Source organism: Ailuropoda melanoleuca, chromosome 6 (assembly GCF_002007445.2).
Source record: "Ailuropoda melanoleuca isolate Jingjing chromosome 6, ASM200744v2, whole genome shotgun sequence".
NCBI classification, from domain to species: Eukaryota; Metazoa; Chordata; class Mammalia; order Carnivora; family Ursidae; genus Ailuropoda; species Ailuropoda melanoleuca.
This window is the reverse complement of record NC_048223.1, coordinates 57,044,117-57,068,898: the sequence shown is the minus strand read 5'-3', so window position 1 is coordinate 57,068,898 and position 24,782 is coordinate 57,044,117. Positions and strand designations below refer to the sequence as shown.

The window sequence follows — 24,782 nt, the reverse complement described above, 5'->3', positions numbered from 1 at the left end:
GGCTAGAAAAGTGGACTATTCAGTTGAACCAACTTAGTCTCAAATAACACTTGCCTCAAGTGATATTAATATAATACAATCTTGCAAACCAAAGCCCAGTGGTAACCTGGGGTTGAGCAGATGGTTTGCTTTCTAGGTGGAATTGTATGATCAAACCAAGATTAAGTTTTTGTTAAACACTAGAATGCCCAAAGCACCAATCTAATGAAAAATACACAGCAATGATGAGAATAATCCCAAACGTTGGGAGTAGAGAAAAGACCAGCACAATGGGCTGGTGTAAATTCTTTGTCAGATTATGCTTGCTTATATTCAACCCATGCTAGGGTCTAACTTTTGGAGTAAAAGTAGTATTGAAGGAAGTAGACTCTCAGGTCATTTCTGTGGAAGAGTTCACTCTCTGCCTCACTGGTGACATTCACTTTACAAGACACCTAATATTCTTGTTCCTGCTGCTGTTGATGTTTATACATTTCAGGAACTAACACAGGTGGGCAGAGATCTCTTCAATAACCATTTGGTACCTAATGGAGTAAAAACATCTAATGCCCTAAACTGAAGTCTATAAAGAGTAAAATTCGAGAAGACTGACGTTAACAAATAAAGAATCCAGCAGAATTCCAAGACTGAACTGATCCAGAAACCATAACCTGGTAAAAACTTTGGATACCAGTGATTCCTGACCTGAGGCAGGTAACCTCTGGAGACCTTTGGAGACCTTTGGCTCAGAGAGACTTTCTGTGGTGAGTGAAGTGCTTGGCTCTACCTAGTACTCTAAAAGATGGGAAAGAGAGATGAGGCAAAATGGCACTATCTTGGTAATGTTGAAGATCTGGGGGTGAGTGGTGCTTTGACAGTGCTTGAGAAGAACGCATCAAGCCCAGTCTTGTGCAGATATTAGAGGGCATGCCAATATTTATTATTTTTTTTAAGATTTTATTTATTTATTTGACAGAGATAGAGACAGCCAGCGAGAGAGGGAACACAAGCAGGGAGAGTGGGGAGAGGAAGAAGCAGGCTCATAGCAGAAGAGCCTGATGTGGGGCTCGATCCCATAACGCCGGGATCACGCCCTGAGCCGAAGGCAGATGCTTAACCGCTGTGCCACCCAGGCGCCCCCCAATATTTATTCTTGATGGACATGAACTACTCTAGCATAGCAGACTCAACTATACTGAAGCTTGTTGGCTCTGAAGGTTCTATGGTGATTGAAGCTGGACTAGAAGCAAACTTTGTATTGAAAAAAATTTGTTAAAATTTTTTTAATTGTGGTGAAACACACATAAAATTTACCATCCTAACCACTTTTAAGCATACAGTTCAGTATTAAGTATATTCACATTGTTGTGCAACCGACACAAAAGAACTCTTGCAAAACAGAATCTCTGTACCCATTAAACAACTCCCCATTCCCTCTCCCCCAGCCCCTGGCAACCACCATTCTATTTTCTTTCTTTTTTTTTTTAAGATTTTATTTATTTATTTGACAGAGAGAGAGAGAGAGACAGCCAGCAAGAGAGGGAACACAAGCAGGGGGAGTGGGAGAGGAAGAAGCAGGCTCCCAGCAGAACAGGGAGCCTGATGCGGGGCTCGATCCCAGGACCCCGGGATCATGCCCTGAGCCAAAGGCAGACGCTTAATGACAGCCACCCAGGTGCCCCACCATTCTACTTTCTGTCCCTATGAATTTGACCATACAGTTTTTGTTCTTTTGTGACTGGCTTAATTCACTTAACATAATGCCCTCAAGATTCATCCATGTTGTAGCCTGTGCAGAATGTCCCTCCTTTTTATGGCTGCATAATATTCTGTTGTGTGGATGGACCACAATTTGTTTATCCGTTCATCTGCTGATGGACACATAGGTTGCTTCTACCTGTTGGCTCTTCTAAATAATGCCATGAACTGAATGTACAAATCTCTTAGAGACCCCCGTTTCAGTTCTTTGGGATATATACCCAGAAGTAGAATTGCTGGATCATATGGTAATTGTATTTTTAATTTTGGGGGAAACTACCATACTACAACACTAAATGCTGATATTCTAGTCTCCTCTCTCCTGTGGTAGAGCTCGTTGCTATTGCTGGGACCCTTAGAACACGAGAGAGCCTAAAGAGATGGCTGGATGAAGTCCACCCAAAACTTATATGGAGGAGAATCTGAAGCTGGTGGGAAAAGGCTTTAATAAGTTAGAGAAACAAATCAAGAATGTCCGGAGGTTTGGGGTACCAGTAGCAGTGACCAGTGCAGCCAAAATGGATACTGAGGCCGAGGGGACCACAGCTGCTGCCTCACCAAACATGGGGCCTGTGATAACCTGATGAGCACTTCGCTAGGCCTGACACAGGCTGTTCACAGGGCTCACCTGCAGCTGAGCTTTTGGTTGAAGGATCCTTGCCCAGAAGATCGGGGGGCGGGGGGCAGATAATACTGAAGTGGCCCCAGCAGCTCAGTACAAAGTTAGAGACCTCACAAGGCAAGAGTTTGGACATCCACCAAAACGCAGGGCCTTTGTTTCAGAGCCCTGATCACAAAAGGTGCTCCTGCGGGTGTTGCTTATTTGTGATGCATGAGCTAGTGTTTGTAGTTGCTGGTTTCCTTTGCCCTTTTAGTGGGAACGAGGCCTGTGAGGCATGGACCGCCTCACATGACCCTGTTTCTCTGATACTGACTTGTATCTCCTTTACTGAAATCCAATTGTAGGAAAAGAAATAATTTTGCTAAAGAAGCACATATTTCACCTTATATTTGACTTTTTTGCATAACTGGGAATATTGTTTCTGTTGCCTAGCACATAAATGACCACTTGGTTAGGTAGAGAGTTCTTCACAGAGCTTTTACGTAATCGTAGGCTGGCCTCTTCTGAACTGTGTTACAGTGTTGTCCAGACTGATATTTCTGCCCTTTGTAGGTAAGGCACTGTGGTTTAATGATAAGACTCGAGGTTCTGGGTTGGTATCCCCACTTCATCATATAACTGTGGGCCTAAGTTTCCTTGTCCGTGAATTGGGGTATGAGCAGCACCAATATATTGTGGCTGGGGTGAGGATTCAAGCACTTCATGCGTATTGTTACGTGTACGTGTGCCAAATGATTGCTTCCTCTGCCTGCACACTTAATGGGCTTTTTCCTTTACTTTTGAGATTAAGGAACCTCAGCAGGTGTATGTGTCTCGGGCTTATTATTTTCCTCCCTGGAACATGAGCTGTTTGGATCTGCAGATTCAAGTCTTCCTTTATTCAACGAAACCTTTTTATAGTCTCCCCTTAAGAGTATTATCTATTCCATTTGTCCTCTCTGCCAGGAACATCAGCATCCAAATGTTGGAATGTTGCTGCCAGTCTTCATTTCCATCACCCTCCCTCTAACTGCTTTGATCTGACTGTTCATCTTTCCTTTTGCAGTATGTATGAGTTTCTGAAGCCTGTGCTCCACGTCATTAATTTGGTTTTCTACAGCACATGTTACACTCTTTGCTCCTTCTAATGGTGTTCCCAGTCCCCCCTCAACTTCTTTACTTAGTTTTTCACCTTTCTTTCTAACTCATTATTTTATCTCCTCTTTGAGCTAACATTTCATAGGTTCTATGTTTGCTTTACATTTTTTGAGACTCTAAAGCAGTTACCTAAAGTTTTCTTTGGTTTTCTGGAAGAAGACTTCTTCCTAAATGAATACTTTACTGGTCTTCTACATGCTACAGTCTGGTTCTTGACTTTTTTGGCAGTATGTTTGCATGGGTCCATAAAATTTGTATGGAACCACAAAAGACCCCAAATAGCCAAAGCAATCTTGAGAAAGAAGAACAAAGCTGGAGATATCACGATCCTAGATTTCAAGACTTCCTACAGAGTGTGGTAATCAAAACAGTATGGTACAGGCACAAAAACAGACACAGAGATGAATGGAACAGAATAGAGAGCCCAGAAATAAACCCACACTTAAATCATTAATTAATCTATGATAAAGGAGGCAAGCGTATGCAATGGTGAAAAGACAGTCTCTTCAACAAACACCTCTGGGAAAACTGGGCAGCTACGTGCAAAAGAATGAAAATAGACCACTTTCTTATACCATACACAAAAGTAAACTCAAAATGGATTAAAGACCTAACTGTGAGACCCAAAACCATTAAACTTCAAGAAGAAAATATAGGCAGTAATTTCTTTGGCATCAGCCATAGAAACATTGTTCTAGATATGTCTCCTGAGGCAAAAAGCAAAAATAAACTATTGGGACTACACCAAAATAAAAACCTTTTGCACAGTGAAGGAAACAATCAATATAACTAAAAGGCAACCTACTGAGTGGGAGAAAATATTTGCAAATGATATATCTGATAAAGGGTTAGTATCCAAAATATATAAAGAACTTACACAACTCAACACCAAAAAACCCCCAATATAATCCAATTGAAAAATGGGCAGAGGACCTAAATAGATATTTTCCCAAAGAAGACATACAGATGGCCAACAGACACATGAAAACATGCTCAACATCACTCGTTGTCAGGGAAATGCAAATTAAAACCACAAGGAGAAATCACCTCACACCTGACAGAATGGCTAGAATCAGAAAGACAAAAGACAAGTGTTGGTGAGGCTGTGGGGAAAAAAGGAAGCCTTGTGCACTGTTGGTGGGAATGCAGCGCAGCCACTGAAGAAAACATTGTGGAGGTTCCTCAAAAAATTAAAAATAGAATTACCATATGATCCAGTAATTCCAGTACTATTTACCCAAAGAAAACAAAAACACTAATTTGAAAAGTTATATGTTAATGTTTTGTTTTGTTTTTCTAACATTTACTTATTTATTTGAGAGAGAAGAAAGAAAGCCAGGGGAGGGGCAGAGAGAGAGGGGGAGAGGGAATCCCAAGCAGACTCACACTAAGTGTAGAGCTCAATGCGTGGCTTGATCTCACAACCCTGATCATGACCTGAGCCGAAATCAAGAGTCGGACACCCAACCGACTGAGCCACCCAGGTGCCCCTGCTGCAAGTGCTTTCTAAAAAGTAATACTGCAAAATTGGAAATAAGGGAAATGTCCCAAGAATAGGAGACATTAAATAAATTATTGTACATCAGGTGATGGAGCAAAGAGTTAGTAAAAATGACATTTCAGGAGAGTATCTACTGACCTGGATATGTCATCACAATATACTATTTGGTGATAAGTCAGGTTGTAAAACATAATCACTGTAAGTTTGTAAAAAGAAAAATAAGCAAATAGTTAGATGGAGAAAACATGGAAATGTAGTGGTTATAAATTATTTAAATTTTCTTCCTTATACTTTTATTTTCCAAAATTCTCTAAAGTAAATGAGTGCCATTTTTATGAAGAGAGAAAGAGCATTATTTTTAAAACAGGAATTAAAGCCCTTGGAATACATACCTACTTTCTCAGTCTCGCTTGAAGCTTCTGGATGTACTATCTCTTTACAAGTCTTACACACACTACATGCTTCGAGATATATCCAACTTACTCTCATATCTTTATGGTTTGAAAAAAATTCTAAATAGAATAAGCAGAGTATATGTAAAATATGTCTTCAATGCTTGCAAATTCAATTCTTGTGTCCTTGCATTGCCTATACAATATATATATTTTTCTATCATTTCCTTCCTTCTTTCCTTCCTCCCTTCCTTCCTTCTTTCTTAGAAGATTTTATTTATTGATTCAGGAATTGGGGAGGAACAGAGGGAGAGGGACAAGCAGACCCCATGCTGAGCGCAGAGCCAGATGCAGGGCTCGATCCTATGACCGGAGCCAAAATCAGGGGTCACTCAACGGACTGAGCCACCCAGGTGCCCCTGATCATGTATTCTCTTTTCTTTTAAATACCAACTTACAAAACCCTAATGTCCAAGAGTAATTCCTTTTTTCCCCCTAAAGCTATTCTATTTCCCTTTTCAAACTGTTTTCTCCAAATTTTTCTTAACTGTTACGGAGAAGGATTGCGAGCGACTGTCATTGCTTGTCATGATATGATCCCTTTTCTTCTATGTCAATAACTTCCCACACTAGTCTACTTCTGCTGCTGTCTCTTGGGCTTTAGGTTTTAGAGCATTCAAAAACTGACATTGTTCCTTCTGCCCTCGTTTTTTAGTAGTCTATAGAATGCAAGTTGATATAAAACAGGTTGGTCTACCTGTCAGCAATTGGCATATCAAGCCTGTATCGACAAAATAGTCTCAGCTGAATGGCAGCCCTATTAGGGGTTGTTAGCACATCCCACAGCTGTTTAGGTCAACTGTCACAGGCCTTAGAGCAAGAGAGAGAGAGAGAGAGAGAGACTGGGCATAGTCACTTGGCAAGTCTGTCAGCTCTTCCTGGTCCCAGCTGAGAGTTAGGTTTGCTTAAAGGTGTGGTGCACACGCAGAGCTCACCAAGTCACAGCCCCTAGACTGGCCCAAAGCCAGCAATCCCTTTTCCTCTGGGGCAGAAGAATCAAAGCTCACTCAGCAGTGCCCACAAGCCTTCCCTGGAGCCTGTGACCTGGCCTGCTCGGACCTCTGTACTATCCCACAGGACAACACCTTCTCCACAGCTCTTCTCCTCTCAGGCTGGACAAGCCAGCTCCAGAGACCATTTTCTTCACTTAAGCCTCTTAGGCTTTGCTCAGCTCATATTCGCCATAACTGCTGGACAAATTTTCCCTGTTTGGTGATCAGTGTCATTCATGTACTTTGCCAATAGCATTTTATATAGCTTAAGCCTCTCATGGGTGAGAAAAAGAATAAGGCTCTGGGTGTTCTTTTCCTGCCCACCAAAATAGTTTCCATGATAGTCATATGTATGTGTTCTTTATTTCTTTTTTTAGGGTCCTGAGTATTATTTTCCAAGTTTTTTGCTTTTTGGGAGGCCATACCCACTCTATGTGGAGTATTCTTTGTTCTTATGATACATGGTGAATATTTACATATTTTTTTTTAGCAGCTCATATAGCTTCTCAAAGAGATACCCATCTTTGTTGGGAAATGCCTGAGGAGCTTCTAGGTCGGATAGAAGAATCCCATGGATGCTGGGAAGCAGGTGTGAGCTGGGGGAGGTACCCAACAAACATTAAATGAAGGTAAGGAGGGCGTTGAGATAGGTGGGGAGAGGGTCTCGGAACCCAACTGTGTGGGTCTGAGGTGTGGCTGTGGGCTGTGTATAAAGCCTCCCTCCTATGTCCCCTGCAAAATCCGGGACAAAGCTGATGTCAGGACTGGTGTTTTTGTGCAGATGATGTTTTGGGGGGGACAAACAGAACTTCAAGACCATAGTGGACAGTTTGGCTTCATTTTCCCTCCATGAACTGCCCACACCTCTCTGAGTTCAACCCAAACAACTGCTTCATGAGGTTACTTTTTTTCTCTTCTCTCCCCCGTCAGAGTCCTCCCCTTTACTCTCATGAACTGCAAGCTCCATCCTTTCCTTCTCTCCTTCCATGTTGGACACTCTTACAATCACAGTATGCTGCGAAGCCTAGAGGTGGGCTCTGCAGTGGGCTACGTACCTAGCCAACCACGGCCTTTCCGGCTTCGCACCTGACACCTGTCTTGCCCGCAGGGTCCTCTGGCCCCCATCTGCCATGCTCCCACCTGGGAGCCAGCTTTGTGGGACTCGTACTTGCAATTATTTCTTCCATGGAGCCTCCAGATGTTTCCCCCGCAGTGTGCTCCCCCCTCTCTCCAGGGCCCAGGGAAAGGCAGCACACACTCATCCTTCCCAAGCAACAGCCTGTCCTTTTTTCCCTTACTCCCATCACTTTTCCTATGAGTTCAGTGAATTCTAGGAACTGCTCTCACCTCCTTCCATGTGCCTTTCCTCTGTCATTGACTCTCCAGGCTCCTCTTTTCCCTCCTCCTCTCCTGCAGTGATCTCTCACCCATTCTAGAAAGGCCACCTCCTCACACTGGTGACTCTCTTCCTCTTTCTTCCCTCCTCAAAGCCCTTTTCAGGTCAGTTTAGGTTGTCCTTGATGGCGTCTCTATCTCTCCAGATTCTATTTTTATTATCTGGCTAATTGATAACAATGCACACCTCATTTTGCCAAGAGTTGCATCAACTAATTTTTCTCCCCCAAAGCTCTGCTGTGCCCTGAAGCAAGACGTGCCTAGCACTTAAAAGCACATGTGAGCTTCACACCCAGTAGGACGGCTATTACACAAAAAAAATAAGTATTGGCGAGGATGTGGAGAAAATGGAACCTTTGTGCATTGTTGGGAGAGATGTAAAGTGGTGTGGCCACTGTGGAAACCAGCGCGGTGGTTACCGTATGGTCCAGCAATCCCACGTGTGGGTATATGCCCAAGAGAACCGAAATCAGGGACTCCAAACACTCGCACAGCCATGTTCACAGCAGGACTGTTTGCAAGAGCCCAAGATGATGAACACCATCACCAGGTGAATGGATGGATAAGAGGTGGTACATGCGATGGAATATTCTTCAACCATAAAGAGGAAGGAAGTGCTGACACATGCTACGGTGTGGACAAACCTTGAAGACATGCGCCAAGTGAAATAAGCCACACGTGAAAGGACAAACGTACAGTTCCTCTTGCAGGAATGAGGTTCCCAGAATAGTCAAATTCAAAGTGACAGAAAGTAGACTAGAGGTTGCCGGGGGCTGGGGAAGGGAAGGGTGGGGTAGCATGTCTGTTGGCGATCAGAAAAAGTTCCGGAGATGGATGGTGGCGACGAAGACTGCACAATACTGTGAATGAACTTCAGGCTGCTTACACTTAAAAATGGTTAAAAAGGCAAATTGCATGTTACGTGTACCTTAGCACATTTTTTTTAAATAAAGAAATGTTCAAGGTTTTGTGAGTGAGAGGAAAATCCCCACATGTGATTGCGCAGCTACAGTGGGGATGCTGTCCCTCGGGGCCACCTCTCTCCTCAGGAAGCCCTGGGTCATCTCTTCAATGACAAACTCTTGCCCGCTCTGAACCGCACCTGATGTGGCTGTCAGCGGCCTCCCCCCCAGAATTACACAGAGTCTGAAGATGCCTGCAGGAAGCCCTCTTCTGGGATCCAGGAGCCACATTTCCATCACCCGGTCACCGCAGGAACAGGACAACCTACTCTTCTGAATACCATCTAACGAACTTGGCTTTGAGTTGGTTTATGATTTCTCCTTGTTACTCTAGAGACCATGCATGAGCCTTTAGTGACTCTTGAAGAGCCCTTCATTGTGGGGACATCTGGTGACTGCCACGAGTGTGGGGTGGTGGGTGTCACAGGTGAGGGGTGGTAGTGGCTGTAATAGGTGAGGGGTGGTGGGTGACTATCACAGGTGAGAGGTAGTGGTGACTGTCATGGGTGAGGGTGGTGGGTGAATGACACGGGTGAGAGGTGGTGGTGACTGTCACGGGTGAGAGTGGTGGTGGCTGTCACTGGTGAGGGTGGTGGTGGCTGTCACACGTGAGAGGTGGTGGTGACTGTCACAGGTGAGGGTGGTGGTGGCTGTCACACGTGAGAGGTGGTGGTGACTGTCACAGGTGAGGGTGGTGGGTGACTATCACAGGTGAGAGGTGGTGGTGACTGTCACAGGTGAGGGTGGTGGGTGAGTGACACGGGTGAGGGTGGTGGTGGCTGTCATGGGTGAGGGTGGTGGGTGACACAGGTGAGGGTGGTGGTGGCTGTCAGGGGTGAGGGTGGTGGTGACTGTCACGGGTGAGGGTGGTGGGTGACTGTCACAGGTGAGAGGTGGTGGTGACTGTCACAGGTGAGGGATGGTGGTGACTGTCACGAGTGAGGAGCGGTGACTGTCACAGGTGAGGGTGGTGGTGGCTGTCACAGGTGAGGAGTGGTGGCTGTCACAGGTGAGGAGTGGTGGGTGACTGTCACAAGTATAATTTAAATAAATTACAGAATTTATCTTCCTTGTTAGACTCCAGGCCCGGCATCTGTCCCACTGGCAAAGCCGGTGCCCACTGTCCTTCTGGAGCTGGACATCTGGGCTCTACCTTCCTTCTCCTGAGTGTCTCCCACATGGACTCTCTGAGTTCAACACCATGTCTCGCTGTGTCTGCCTCTCTGACCCGAGCTCTGCGCTCTGCTCCACTCTACACCTGTTTCTGCAGCTTTGGCTGCCTCCTGACCTCTGACAACTTCATCTCTTGCAGGCAGGTCAGTGCATCTCACGGCCCAGCTTCACAGTTTGTCTTCTGGATGTTCTGCGCCTGTGTACCCGGCACCCCCAGACTGCCCAAAGTGGCCTTCCTGGCACAATCCGCAGCTCTTCTGTCAAGCCCAGCTGCTCGGAATGAGCCATCTCAGCTCGTGCCAGCCTTCCCTTCCCCTCCGACACCACCTCAGAACCAGCTCCCAGCTCCACAAAGCCTTCTCTGAGCCAGATGATGGGGCAGCCCACGTCTGTTCGCATCCCAGCACCACACCTAGTGCAGAGCAGGTCCGCAGGCGTGTTCATCAAAACAGCGAGTCTCCCTGCCATCCTCATCCTTGCAGTGACTGTCTGGCCTGTGGATCTCATTCTTAGATCCTTTTCTATACTATTGGGGCTCTCCCTCCTTTAACTTTTTTTTTTTTTAAAGAATTCATTTATACATTTGACAGAGAGAGAAAGAACCAGACAGAGAGAGAGAGTGCACACACAGGCAGGGGGAAGGGCAGAGGCAGAGGGAGAAGCAGACTCCCGGATGAGCAGGGAGCCCGATGAGGGGTTCAATCCTGGAACTCCGGGATCATGGCCTGAGCTGAAGGCAGACAGATGTTCAACCAACTGAGCCACCCAGCGCCCCTTTCCCTCCCTTAGAATTGTTTGGTTTCTTGCTCTTTCCTTTAGCCTAGAGATCAGGGAGTGATGTCTAATTTGTAGCTGGTACCAGTACATGCAAAATAGAGACGCCTGAATCATACTGGTGCGCTCATGCCAACTTGGATCATGTTGCATTCCTTCCTTGCTTCATATATCATTATGTCACTTGCTGTGCTCATTTACTGCCTCATGGGATAGCTCAAGCCCCAAAGCCCCAGGTTCCCACAACTGTCCCGACAGAGGCGGAAGCTGATGCTCTCTGGCTGTAACTCCAGCTGGAGGGGAGGTCTTGGTGATGGGAACCTCGGGGAGGGACTGTCCTCTCTGTCAGCAGAAGGCTTTGGGGGTCACCCACTGCCCCATGCAACCTGTCCTTTTTGAATCCCAGATGCCCGGGCAAGACCCCTGGTTCTGTGTGCCCAAAGATCCCTGGACTTGAGCTTCCTGGTGTCAGACTCCTGACGGGGTTCCAGCTCCATGACAGCTGATGAACCCAAACAGTATTTGAGAGCTACATGCTTTGCCAGGCCCCCTGCGGGCTTCTGAGTGGCATGTGGAGAATAGGTGGCTTCATCTTGCCTCAGCCCTCCCAGCATGAAGAGATCTACGCTCATCAGTGGAATGAACATGGTGGGAGGTGACTCTCTCTTCACTTTCCCCAAAGGAATATTTGAAAATGCGGTGCACGGTTCAATGCTTCCCTCTCAACAGCGCCCCTGTCAAAATACACAATGTGGTCTAACCTCAAAGTCACTGCATCAGGCAGGAAAACGGTGGATCTCACTGTTAAACCCTCTTGCTTACTGGCATGACAACAGAGCTAAACAGAGCTGAGATGAATATGAGTCTATTTTTGGAGCTCCTTACGGAATTCACGCACACTGTGTGTTTTGCAGCATCTCAATCCTTGAGCACACTTGGAACTCGGAGGCAAACACTCATTTGTAAATGTTACAGCTGCCAAGGTTGGCTGGCGCCTCCACTGGGTGACGTGTTAACTCTCACAAGGAAATGGGAGGAATGCTTGGAGCTGGGTTTTAGCCAGTGGCTAAGGCTGGCCAGTGCGTGCTTACCTTGACCCTGTCCATACAGGCTTCCATCTTCAGCTGCTCTACAGCCTTCCTGGCTTGCGAGATGCTAGTGGTGCTGTTGTTGGACATGACTTCTTTCATTCTGCTGCCCCTGAAACAAGCGAAGTTGAGGGTTGGAAGAGGCTTACCCTCCTCACCGTTCTCCCCTCTCCCGCCACCTACAGCTTCTCTGTCTGAGCTGGGGAGTGTTTGTAAGTAAATGCTCCTGGGACAAGAGAAAGAAATGCTTCACTACAGTGATGGGAGTGAGATCTGCTTTTGTTTGGCAAGATGTTCGCAGCCATGGGTATACCAGATGGTCCCAGCGTTACTTTCCTACTCCCATGACTGTAAGTAACGCCTTGATTTTTGTGTACTACTGTGTTAGTAATAAATCATTTTCCTACACATTTGTCCATTCACTTTTCTAGAGCCCTGAAGGTTGGCAAAACTTATTAAGTTCTGTTTTGTAAGTAAAGAGAGTGCAAAACTCAGAGAAATTAAGCCAAAAGCTAAAGGTCTCACAGCCAAACTTTGTGGGTCCAGAACCCAAACTCAAAGCTTGGAAGCCTTGCGAAGATTTGTTTCCATGGTTTCACATGGCCCTCTGGCAATCTACTGCTCTAAGTACACGTTTCCCCTGGAAACAATTGCCTTACTATTAATTTTAATTTGCTCTCATTCCACAAATCTTACAGACTCTATGCTGGGAGTTTGTCTTTAAGCAATCACACACACACACACACACACACACACACACACACACACCTATCCCAAGCATTGATTTATTTTTCTAGAAGAAGGAAGAAATTCTCCCTTGATCTGACATGGAATGATGCCACATGACTAAGAAAAAAGCCACTGTCATGCTAACTGTTCCACAAACGAGCATAGATTTCCACATAGATGCTGTAGGTTTCAGGTGCCCCAGCTAATGACCAAGTAGTTTTACTCAGAAGGGGCCTAATCGGCCTGAGAGCTGAAGGTGGGCCGCACAGGTAGCAATGGCTTCCAAAGGACACAGGCAGACGTGAGGAGGCTCGGCCAGTATGCGGGCGCATAGCTCACGCTGTGAGTTTTTCACATACGTGTTAACTCTGTGGTCCAGGTGAGGTGTGGCGGCAGCTTCATTTGTCCACAGGCAACTTTTCGAAAAATAAAAGTCTCTTGTTATAAGATACAGACCATCTACCCAAGTCAGAGTTTGACAGGTGTGTGCTCCTGTCGTGGTTGGGAGCTCCTACTCAACAAGAAGAGAAGGAGAATCAGGGACAGCTGGGGCTTGGAAGCCCCAGGGGAACAGCCCCTACGCCCCACCGTGTAGAGACGTGCTTGCACTGCTGCATGTGTATTCAGGTCCGTGTGTGTCCCTGTGTGTGCCCACACGCCTGAGGTGCCTGTCCTGTCCCCCTCCGTGTGCGCGTGGCTGTTCCCCTACAGATGTGTGTGTTTATGTGTATCCACGTGCCTGTGTGTCCATACAAAAGGAAGGAGGAGACACACAGACACACACAGGGTTTCCAACCCTCCCCAGACTTCAAGTCAAAAAGCACCTGAAAACCATTGCCCTCAGATCCTGATCCCCCCTTCCCATTCCAGACCTCATCCTCTTTCCTCCTCACCGGCTTCAAGCTTTTAGGAGTTACGGAGGTCACCAAAGGAGGTGGCACAGGGACGGCTGAGGAGAAGGCAGCTGAGGCCAGGGTCAGCAGGAGTGAAGAAGGAAGACACAGGGGAAGGGCTGGGAAAGAGGGGGAGCTCTGCACTGTGAGTGTGTGGGGATGGGGGTGAGGGGTTGTAAATAGGAGTAGGCACACCTGCACATGAAGTGTTACCCGCAGAGCCAGAGCCTCGTCAGACCGGGAGCGGCCCTCTCCCTCCATCCAGTCCCTGCCTGGCTGCACTGAGAGCATCCCAGCCCCACCCAACTATTTTCTCGTTCTTCCCGTTTATAAAGAGGCACACATTTTCAACATACTCCACTCTGCAGCACAGAAGGAGAACTCTGGCTGATTGCTTAATATTTGGAAATGATCCCACTGAGCTGTGTTTGGCTTCTTGTGTCCCAGAGACAGAATTAGCCAGTGCGGTGGGGGCTCCAGCACCTGAGATGCATGGACTCTTACCCCTGCCATGTCCTCTCTGTGTCCCCTCCAGACCGGGTCTGTCCACACCTCCAGCATCAATTCTGAGCCTTCCTCGCTCACCGCCTTACTCTTCCTCAGCCACAAAGCGCCATGTCCCTAGTGTCACCTAGTGTTACAGTCAGCCTAGCGGACTACCCAACCCTTGGTCACTCCCTCCCAAGACTTGTGTCTTTCCTTTGTCTTTCCTGCCACATGGATCCAACACCCTCTCCGCTCCCCTCACACGGAAGGACTGCAAGGCACTGCTGTGGAAAGCCCCATGTGCCAGCACTGGAGCCATGATGCATAGGCAGCCTTTGTGGGTCCTCAAGTCCACCCTCCATCCCACCCCCGGCCCTGGTCACCCCTCGTTTTCCTTCCTCACTGAGGCACAAGAGGAAAAACCCCATCTTTGGCTGCATTGACTGGGTCTTGCCATACTGGCCACTGGGGACGGACCCAGGGCAAAGTCAAGAGACGCGGGGGGCAACCTGCCCAGAGTCCCGAGCCAGATGTATGTGGGATAGTCCACCTCTGATCCTCGACACTGGGAGAACCTATTCTTTACAGCTGAGGCCTCATCTGTTGGTCCTCCGGGTCTTGTGGCAGGAAGCACCTCCTCATCCAAGGCTGATACTTCACGTGTGGTGGGCCTGTTTCTCCTCAGACTTCGCCCTATCGCTCACCCCTCTTTCTCCTGTAATGTTGGTGTCCCTGGGTGCCCTCTCCTTAGCATATAAAAATTCATTTACGTTTTTTTCATCACCTTCAAACAGACAGCAATAAAACAGAAAATCTTTGCTCCCCCTACTTTCTACTCTTACTCAAGAAAGAAGGGATAACTACAGATGCCCATAAAAGGACCCCCTATGTAACTCATGGTGGAGATACAAAAAATAAGGACAGAGAGCACTCTTCCTGGGGCGCAGGATGACAAGCCCGCTCCACTGTGTCTGCTCTGCTGCCTCTCAGTCCTGTCAGACCCCCTTACAGAATGTTCCTCATATTGTCCTCCATGACCCATACGGTTTCATGTCTGTATGTTCATGCTCTCTCTCCAAGTGGCCAGCAAGGTTTCTCACAGCACACACATCCAGGAGCTAGACATCTGTAGTTCACAACCTCCTGAGGTGATTCTGGCACGGACCACAAGTGGAGAACAATGGCTGCCTATAAATCCCTTCTACTCTATTGTTCCCTTGTGTTTGCCAAATTACCTTGACTTCCATGCATCTTCAGGACTCTAAATCAGTCCTTTCAAATATTTAATGGGTGTATGAATCCCTGGGGATCTTGATAAAGCACAGATTTTGATGGAGTATGTTGGGTTATGGTCCAAGAGTGTGCATTTCTACCTAGCTCCCAGTTGGTGCTGGTCCGCGGACCACACATTGAGTAGCAAGGCTCTGAATGACTCACTGAATGTCAATATTGGAAGGGAACTTAGAAGTCCAGGTCTGATCCCCTTACTTTTCACATGAGGAAACATATTCAGGGAGGTTAAAGAACTTGATTTTGTTGAGCTCCTTCATGGAAGTGGAAGGAAGTGTTTCCCTAGTGTGGCTCCCAGCCTGTTGCCCCTCCTGGGCCTACTAAGACATTTGGGGCAGGAATAGGGTTTCCTCCCTGCCACCTGGTCTATGAAAGACTCACCCCTCTCCTAGGACAGACTCTCCCAAGACAGACTCACCCCACAAGAGAACTTGAACTTTGCCTAACTTGGGACTGAGATGGCGGGGGCCTGCCCTGTGAGAGGCAACACAAACCAGGAAGACTAGTTGGTGCTTTTGCCAACGGGAGCTAATGGCAACTGAATCTCTTAAAGATGACCCACAGGAAGGTTCGTGAGGCCCTCTTCCCCCACCTGGCCAGATAGCTCTTAGGTTCCACCTGAATAACATCTCTGCCCTTTCAAGGCTATCCAGATACTGTTCTTGCACGTGAACCGATGGGTGTCTCTCCACAAACCTAATTGTGTATGTGCACCCCACCTCGACCCAAAAAGAAAAATGGGAGTAGAGACAAAGTGGATACGGAACAAAGCCAATGGTGCACGCTGGCTACTGGGGGACTACTAACTCAACTCTCGGCTTTTGAGAAGACGAGGCAGACAGGAAAATGAGCCAACTGCTTGGGGCATGGGCTCTGTCACTGCCCTGGTCAGACAGCCCTTTCTTCTTGGCTACCTGTAAACCCTCTCACCCACAGACAGGTTTCACAGGGAGATTCTTTCGGGCTGCGTCCGGTAGTGGTAACTCAGAGTCGGGTAGGAGGGGATGGGCAGTGCAAGGCGCACACAGCTTGGTTTCCCAGTCAAGGTCCAGCAGCCCATAGAGATGGCTCCATTCCCCTCCCGCATGTCCTCCAACAGAGGGAACATCCACTCACATGGGGGATGAAGTGAGGTGGTGAGCAATTTATAAGACAGGTTTCATAAGGGCCCTGCATCTGCTGTGGAAGGTGGAGAGGGGAAACAGGATGGGGACAACTGCTAGAAGAAAGTCATAGTGGGAGGACCCAGCCGCACATCAAGGACCCTGACGGCCCAGCCTCACCGCAGGCCCATGCATGCACTGCTGGCAAAGACAGCTGCTCTCCATAGAGAACCCGTTCTTGGAGGACAGGACACATCACTTCCTCACCTACTGAGAGGTGGCACAGTGACAGGCCTGGGCAGGGGACAGGCTGGTGGCAGCAGCAGCAGCTGACAGTCGTCAGATGAGAGGCTGATTCGGGGCTCCTGCTTTGAGGCTCACCTGAAAACACAAACAGAGTTGGGTCGGCAGGTGCAACAGAAGCCGGGTGTCCCCGTAACTGCCCGTCTCCCAGCGGCCGCTCCTCCTGCTCGTGGCTGCCTCAGGGAGCCCGCGTAGTCTCCTGTCTGACCACACGGGAGACGGGGAGCTCCAGGCAGAGAGACGAGCCCCAGTCTGACACCGCAGAGTGGGAGCATCTTGAGGCCACAGGCCACCCTGGCTCTCCCTTCCCGGCCTGGACGCTACCCCCAGCGCTACGCACCATCCCACTTCCAGCCAACCTCTGCCAAACAGAAACAGTTTAGAGGTCTCTTCTTATTATACAAAGCTAGGCCAATTGTAGAAAAATGTGAATAGAGAGAAAATTATAGCAAAGAAAATAAAAACCGATGATAATGTCTTTTCCCAGAGATGACCACGGTTATTCTTATGCCTGTTAGAAATAAGCTGATTCCAACCAAAGGACATTTAGCACGGAAGACATGACTCGATCCGGTGACTTTAAAGGCTTCTTTAAAGTCAGGAACTCTCTGCAGACAAATAGCTTGTTGCCTCCCTCCTCTGGAGAGGCCGACTCTGGGACAATGGGCGCATCCCTCAGGGGTGTCGTGAACACCCTACCCTATGGCATCCATGTCCCGGGGATCTCAGGGACCCTGTGGCAAAAGTAAAGGCTGGCCAGGAATGGGCTGGACTTCGGGGAAGGATGTCTATAGTCGTGCTCAGTGCATTTTCCCTAGCCCCCTGCGGAGGGTACAGCACTTCCCTGCTGTGAGTTTCCCTCACCCCCACCATCTTTCAATGAACAACAGAGAGACAGACAAGTCCTAGAGAGGAGGCCTGCTGTCCTGCAGGGGCAGAGCCTAAACCCTGCCCCCTAGGCAGGTGACTTTAAAGTCAGGCTCCAGGAGTCTTCCTTGCCCACCCTCTGGACAGACATGACTGCTGGGGGTGGGGGTGGGGCTGGGACACTGGGGAACAAGCCACCAGACCAATCCAAGCCCCCTCCGCACCTTGACCTCTGCTTCCTTTGGTTATCCAATCTTTATTTTTTTAAAATATTTTATTTATCTATTTGAGAGAGACAGTGAGTGAAAGAGAACACAAGCAGAGGGAGAGGGAGAAGCAGACTCCTTGCTGAACAGGGAGGCCAATGTGGGACTTGATCCCAGGGCCCTGAAATCATGACCTGAGCCAAAGGCAGATGCTTCTCCAGCTGAGCCACCCACGGGGCCCTCTAATCTTTGTTCTAAAGTCAGATGTGCCCAGAGAAATGCTCTCTACTCTCAGTGTCTTCATCCTTAAAAGAAAAGTAGACCTCTGAGCGGTTGTCACATCACAGTTCTCTGCAAATGTCCTACAACAAATGCCACAAATGGGATGCGAGAAGCCAGGCGAAAACCAGAACAATACGCAGAGGATGTTGATGTTTGCTTTATGAAGTAAATGAGATATTTGGTCCCTGGACACATCCTGTCTTAGAGGTCTGAGGCTTCGTGCAGCAAATGCTCTTGCCTGGCTCCATGAAAAAAGTTCCCTGGTCCTAGAAGCTGGTCATTCTTTTGCTCCTCCCTTAGGAGGACCACACCACACACCAGCACAGTAAAGACTCTGACGAGTCCTACAGTGAAGAAACCGGTTTACTTAACCCGCCACTCCTCAAATGATTGATTCAGGAACACCCCAGCTTTTGTTTTTGTTTTTTTTTTTCACGGAAGGATGCATCTCATACTTTTTCATCACACACTGGGGTGAACAGACCCACGGAGACAAGGGGCTGCAGCAGCTCTGAGCTGCCCGGAGGGCTGATGGGATGGAGAGCAGCAGGGTGCCTGTGCACCGTTCTCCAGGCCCCTGCTGCTCCCCAGCCCATCGTGGGCAGCTCTGCCTCTACCAACGGTCCCTACACTGGCTGCTACTGGAATCACCCGGAGCTTAGTACCACCGAGGCCTGGCTCTATCCCTCTTCAGTGACCCTGGGCCTCTGTGCTCTTTGTGGGCCCTCCAGGGATTCTGACACCTCAGGCTCTCCAACCACCATCCAAGTCCATTGGTTTGGGGACTCTGCTGTGCATCTGAATCCCTGCGGCCGTTTCAAGATGAGATGTGCGGTTCACACCCCAGACCACCTAAGTCACACGGTCTGCCTTCCCAGGTAGTTTCAGCATGCAAGACACATCTGAAAAGACCAGGTCTAGTCTATGTCTACACTGGCGCTTGTCAAACTCTGTTGTGCGTGTGATTCACGCAGATTTCAGACTTTATTCGACAGACCCAGGTGGGCCTGGGATGGACCCGCTTCAGCAGCCCGGGAGGTTGTCACAGAGACAGAATCAGGTCCCACCCAGACCTTTGGAACTGAATCTGCATTTTAACCCAAGTGATCTGTGTGTAAATTAGAGTTGGAGGGGTTCCAGCTGGAGCAGGTGGGCCCAGTCTTTATCAGGGACTCTGAGCCCACGGTGAAGAGGCTTTATTGAAGACACAGGAGTCAGGAGGTGGGGGATGGTGGAGTCGCTGCTTTCCTGCCCCTTGTGTTAGTCACACTCCCACCCAGGATTTGCACCGCTCTTGTAGATGACTTAGTTGGTTCTTGTAGTTTGTGGAGAGACCACACGCTAGGAAAAGACTATCAATTTCTCCTCGCCCACTTGGCATCTGCGGAGCATTTTCCATCCAATGCGTGGGGCATATTTCAGAAGTCAACCCACCAACCTGCCTTGGGCCTTAAGAGGAGCTTTACACATCTTCCCAGAACCACTGATTCTCAAAGTGAGACAAACTGTTGGCCTGACAGGAACTTAGCTCCTGATTGGCCTCCTTGATCTGCTGCTGAAAAACACTGCTTTTTAATAGCATTAAATATGCTGCCATGATGTTTTCAAAAGCTTTTTTCCCCACCCTCAAACAGAAAAAAACATATTCATCTGTACACAAAATGCTGTGGTCTCATGAAGGCCTAGAAAGATCCATCACGGGACCACAAGCTGGCTGGGAGGCCCTCAAGGGCAGAAGCTGGTTTAACTAATGTCTGGGCCCCAGGACCAACCCAGGACAGGCCCACTGTACACGTTCATATAAACGTGACTCACGTGTGCATGAAAGAACTCATGCTAACTCAAGCTTCATGGCAATGGCATTAATTCTCCATGACTGCTGTTTCGGTTCTTGAATGGAGCTAATTCAGCTCCCGGTTGTGAAGTGTAATGCCCTCAAGTCATTTCCTATTTGCTGATGGTGTGGTGTTGAGCCTTGAGGAACCGAAATCGTAGTCTCTATTGTTACAGAGCTTACAGTCTGGTATGGGGTGTCGCACATTGTTTAAACAATCATGCTGATGAATGTATTCTTATACATGGAGGCACACAATTCTATAACCTATAGTGTGTTTATAAGCAAAGAACTTGACCTGGCCTGAAGGTCTACGTTGGTTTCTATGAGAGATTCTGAAGCCATAAGGAGCTCAGTGCCTGAGGGGGAGAACGTGAATAAGTAATGGTCATGGTGTGTTAGGTGTATATGGGGCTGAACCCATTCTCTCCTTTTCTCATAATAACATAACTGTAGCCCATCGTGAGGAAAGATGGCGGAACGGGAAGAGCCTGAGCTTACCTCCTCCCATGGACACATGAAGGTTGCACTACATATAGAGAAACTCTTTCTGAGGATGACTTGAAGACTGATAGAACAGATCTTCCACAGCTAAAATCATAAAGAAAAAGTCACATCGAGATGGGCAGGAGGGACAGGGATGGGGTCTGATCAAGAATCACCCCCCAGGCCTGGTAACCCACAAGCAGGAGGGATAATCACAGGCACAGAGATCCTCCCTGAGGAGCAAGGAGTTCAAGCCCCACATCGGGCATTCCCTGCCCTGGGCATCTGCACCTCTGAGAAGATAATACCTCTGGCCTTAAAATTCAGCAGACCTTAACTCTGGGAGAGCTGGAGAGCTACAGGAAGTTGAGACTCTGCTATTAAATCCCTCACTCTGAGAACCACACTTTGAAAAGTGCCTGGGTTATATGTGAAGGAGATTTATTGATTAATTTTAGGTCATGTGCCAGTGGGACAGGGATCTGTAGGAACTTTCTCTGGGAATGGAAGTGCTGGCAGTTGGCATTTTTCTTGCCCTCCTTCAGCCTAAATGGCAGTAAGAGAAAAGAAAGTAGTATGTATGGAGGAAATCTTATAAGGCTATAAGGTGATTTTTCAGCAGAAACTTTGCAGGACAGAGGGGATGGCATGATATCTTCAAAGTGCTGAAGGGAAAAAAACCTGCAACCAAAAATACTCTACCTGGCAAGATTATCATCCAGAACTGAAGGAGAGAGAGTTTCCCAGACAAACAAAAGTTAAAGAGTTCATTGCCACTAAACTGGCCTGATAAGAAGTGTTAAAAAGGACTTCCTTAAGCAGAAAAGAAAAGTTTATTTCTATAAGTAAAAAAATTATGAAGGAAAAAATGAAAAATAAAAAGATGTAAAATATGATATCAAATATATAAAACATGGAGTGGGGAGTAAAAATGTAGTGCTTTTAGAATGTGTTTGAACCTAAGCAACTGTCAACTTAAAACAGACTGCTGTATCTCCATAGGGCGAATATACGAACCTCATGGTAACCACAAACCAGAATGTATAATAGATACACAAAAAGTAAAGAGAAAGAAATCCAAGTGTAAGACTAAAGAAAGTCATCAAATCACCAGGGATAGACAGCAAAAGAAGAAGAGAGGAACAGAAAAGATCTACAAAAACAACCAGAAAACAAGGAACAAAACAGCAATAAGAACATAACAATTACTTAAAATGTAAATGGACTAAATGGTCCAATCAAAAGACACAGAGTGAATGAATGGATAAAAAAAACCCAAGTCTCATCTATACGTTGCTTACAAGAGACTCACTTCATATCTAAAGACACAATGCAGACTGAAAGTGAAGGGATATAAAAAGATATTTCATGCACTAGAAATGAAAAAAGGCTGGAGTAGCAATATTTATATCACACAAAATGGACTTCAAAACAAAGACTGTAGGGGCCCCTGGGTGGCACAGCGGTTAAGCGTCTGCCTTCGGCTCAGGGCGTGATCCCGGCGTTATGGGATCGAGCCCCACGTCAGGCTTCTCTGCTATGAGCCTGCTTCTTCCTCTCCCTCCCCCTGGTTGTGTTTCCTCTCTCGCTGGCTGTCTCTATCTCTGTCGAATAAATAATAAAATCTTTAAAAAAAAAAAAAACAAAGACTGTAACAAGAGACAAAGAAGGGCTTTAGGTAATGATAAAGGGATCAATCGAACAAGAGGATATAACAACTGTAAATATCCATGCATCCAACATGAAAGCACCTAAATATATAAAACAAGTATTAACAGACATAAAGGGAGAACTTGACAGTAATACAATGAGAGTAGGGGACTTTAACACCCACTTACATCAATGGATAGACTGTCCAGAGAGAAAATCAGCACAGAAACCAGTGGCTTTGAATGACACATTAGAACATATGACTTAACAGATATATACGGAACATTCCATCCCCAAAAAGCAGAATATACATTCTTTTCAAGTGTATGTGGAACATTCTCCAGGACAGATCATGTTAGGCCACAAAACAAGTCTCAAAAATTTTAAGAAAACTGAAATCATTTCAAGCATCTTTTTTTTACTACAATGCTAAGAAACTGAAATCACAAGTTTCATTATAAAAAAAAAAAAACCTGGAAAAACATGAACACATGGAGGCTAAAACAACATGCTATGAAACAACCAATGGTTCAATGAAGAAATCAAGGAGGAAATAAAATACCTTGAGATAAATAAAAATGAGAACACAACATTCCAAAAACTTTGGGATGCAGAAAAACAGCCCTGAGAGGAAGTTTATAGAGAAACAAGAAAAATCTGAAACAAACAATTTAACTTACACCTCAAGAAACTAGAAAAAAACTAGGAAAAAAAACACAACAAAGCTCACATTAGAAGGAAGGAAATAGTGATCAGAGCAGAAATAAATGAAGTAGAGACTAAAACAAACAACAAAGATCAACAAAACTAAGAGCTGGTTCTTTGAAAAGATAGCCACAGCTGATAGACCTTCAGCCAGATTCATCAAGAAGAAAAGAGAGGATTCAAATAAATAAAATCAGAAAGAGAAGTTACAACTGGCATCATGGAAATATAGAGGATTATAAGAGACTACTACAAAGAATTATACACCAACAATCTAGAAAAAATGGAGACATTCCTAGAAACATACAATCTTCCAGGACTGAATCAGGAAGAAACAGAAAATCTGAACAGACCAATTACTACTAATGAAATTGAATTGGTAATCAAAACTCCCAACAAACAAAAGTATAGGACCTGATGGCTTCACAGGTGAATTCTATCAAACTTTCAAAGAGGAATTAAGACCTATTCTTTTCAAAGTATTCAAAACAATAGAAGAGGAAGGAAAAGTTCCAAATTCATTCTATGAGGCCAGCATTAACCTGATACCAAAACCAAAGACTACCAAAAATAAATAGGGGCGCCTGGGTGGCTCAGTCGTTAAGCATCTGCCTTCGGCTCAGGGCATGATCCTGGCATTCTGGGATCAAGCCCCACATCAGGCTCCTTCACTGGGAGCCTGCTTCTTCCTCTCCCACCACTCCCCCTGCTTGTGTTCCCTCTCTCACTGGCTATCTCTCTCTCTGTCAAATAAATAAAACCTTTAAAAAAATAAATAAAATTAAAAAACCAGAATTACAAGCCAATATCCCTGATGAACATAGATGCAAAAATCCTCAACAAAATATTAGCAAACCGAATTCAACAATACAGTAAAAAGATCACTCACCAAGATCAAGTAGGATTTATTTCAGGCATGCAAGGATGGTTCAATATTTGTAAATCAGTGTGATACACCACATTACCAACATGAAGGGTAAAAAATCACATGATCATCTTAACAGATGCAGAAAAAGCGTTTGACAAAATTCAATATCCATTCATGCTAAAGCTTGAAAATACTTTAAAATATTGACACAAAGGCAGTAATTTAGGAAATTCTATTTGGAAAACCAAATAGGAGGCATTAACTATAGTGAGGATTCCACGTTATGAAACCACATTCACTTCTAGGGGTTTAATAGTTCTGGGAACCAACTGGTGGGGTGGGCCTTCCAGATTCCACGTGATCACTGGAGAGTTCATTGGAGAGAGAGTTCACTGGAGAGAGAGCCCGACACACAGCCCTGAGTCACTAGCCACACCTTGATCTTGTGTCACTATTTCCAATACCGCATCGTTCCTATCATGCAGCTTTGTTCTTTGGTCCAGTCCCCACAGGTTAAGGCGGTTACAAGTAGAAATGTAAGAATATCACTGTTTTCATCCCAAAATCCTGTTAGATGCTAGGCCCTCAAGTGGCACTGCTTTGGGCATAAAAGCTGAGGAGAGGTTCTCCTAGTGTTCATAGCCATCATTTATTGAAGATACATTGGTTTTGAATTACCACAAAGATTTTATGCATTGAGTCAACATGTTGGAGTGCCCCCCAGTAATGGAGCTTCACAACAAGGGGGAGGATATTTCACCACAAAAGTCATAACCACCGTAGTAGCAAAGGCACCGACATTGTGTACATGTAGAAGCAAAAAGTGGTACTTTAGCCTCCCAAGAGGAATTTTGCTTTTTTCTCACAGTCATGCCAGGGTAGAGCTGAATATCCTGACCCCTGAGCCAAGAATCAGGTGCTGTCACACCAGGCTGCAGTGGGAACATGGTCCCCTCGGTTCCCTCAGTCAGGACAAGGCCATGGCCATCCCCACTCCTGCTTGAACCACTTTGAAATGTAAACACTGTGATAGTTGAGCTGGCGCATTTCACAATCTGGGTCTCCGTTACTCAATTTACATCTTGATTGCCTGACAGCATCTGCCCAATCTGATGCCAGCTCATCACACCGAGGCTAAAGCAGCACAGGGATAAGGAGCTTTCCCCGTGGCCCAGATTGTAAAGGACCTGAGGGACAAGCAGATTCTTAGGAGAGCACTCTGCATCTGAATGAAGCTGGAGCCCGCT

The 24,782-nt window shown here is 46.5% G+C and overlaps 1 protein-coding gene across 2 annotated transcripts in view; it reads right to left on the bottom strand.

Moving 5' to 3' along the window:
- Nucleotides 1–24,782, bottom strand: part of GNG4 (G protein subunit gamma 4) — a 74,328-nt gene that overhangs the window by 17,767 nt on the left and 31,779 nt on the right. Inside the window, exons 2-4 of one of the 2 annotated variants that reach the window (XM_034662481.1) lie at nt 16,602–16,715; nt 12,922–12,978; nt 11,837–11,945 (exon numbers count right to left, since the gene is read on the bottom strand). In XM_034662481.1, coding sequence (XP_034518372.1) covers nt 11,837–11,935 — 99 coding nt within the window. In that variant the 5' untranslated portion in view covers nt 11,936–11,945; nt 12,922–12,978; nt 16,602–16,715. The remainder of the gene's footprint in view (nt 1–11,836; nt 11,946–12,921; nt 12,979–16,601; nt 16,716–24,782) is intronic. The other variant, XM_034662480.1, reaches the window with a different exon arrangement.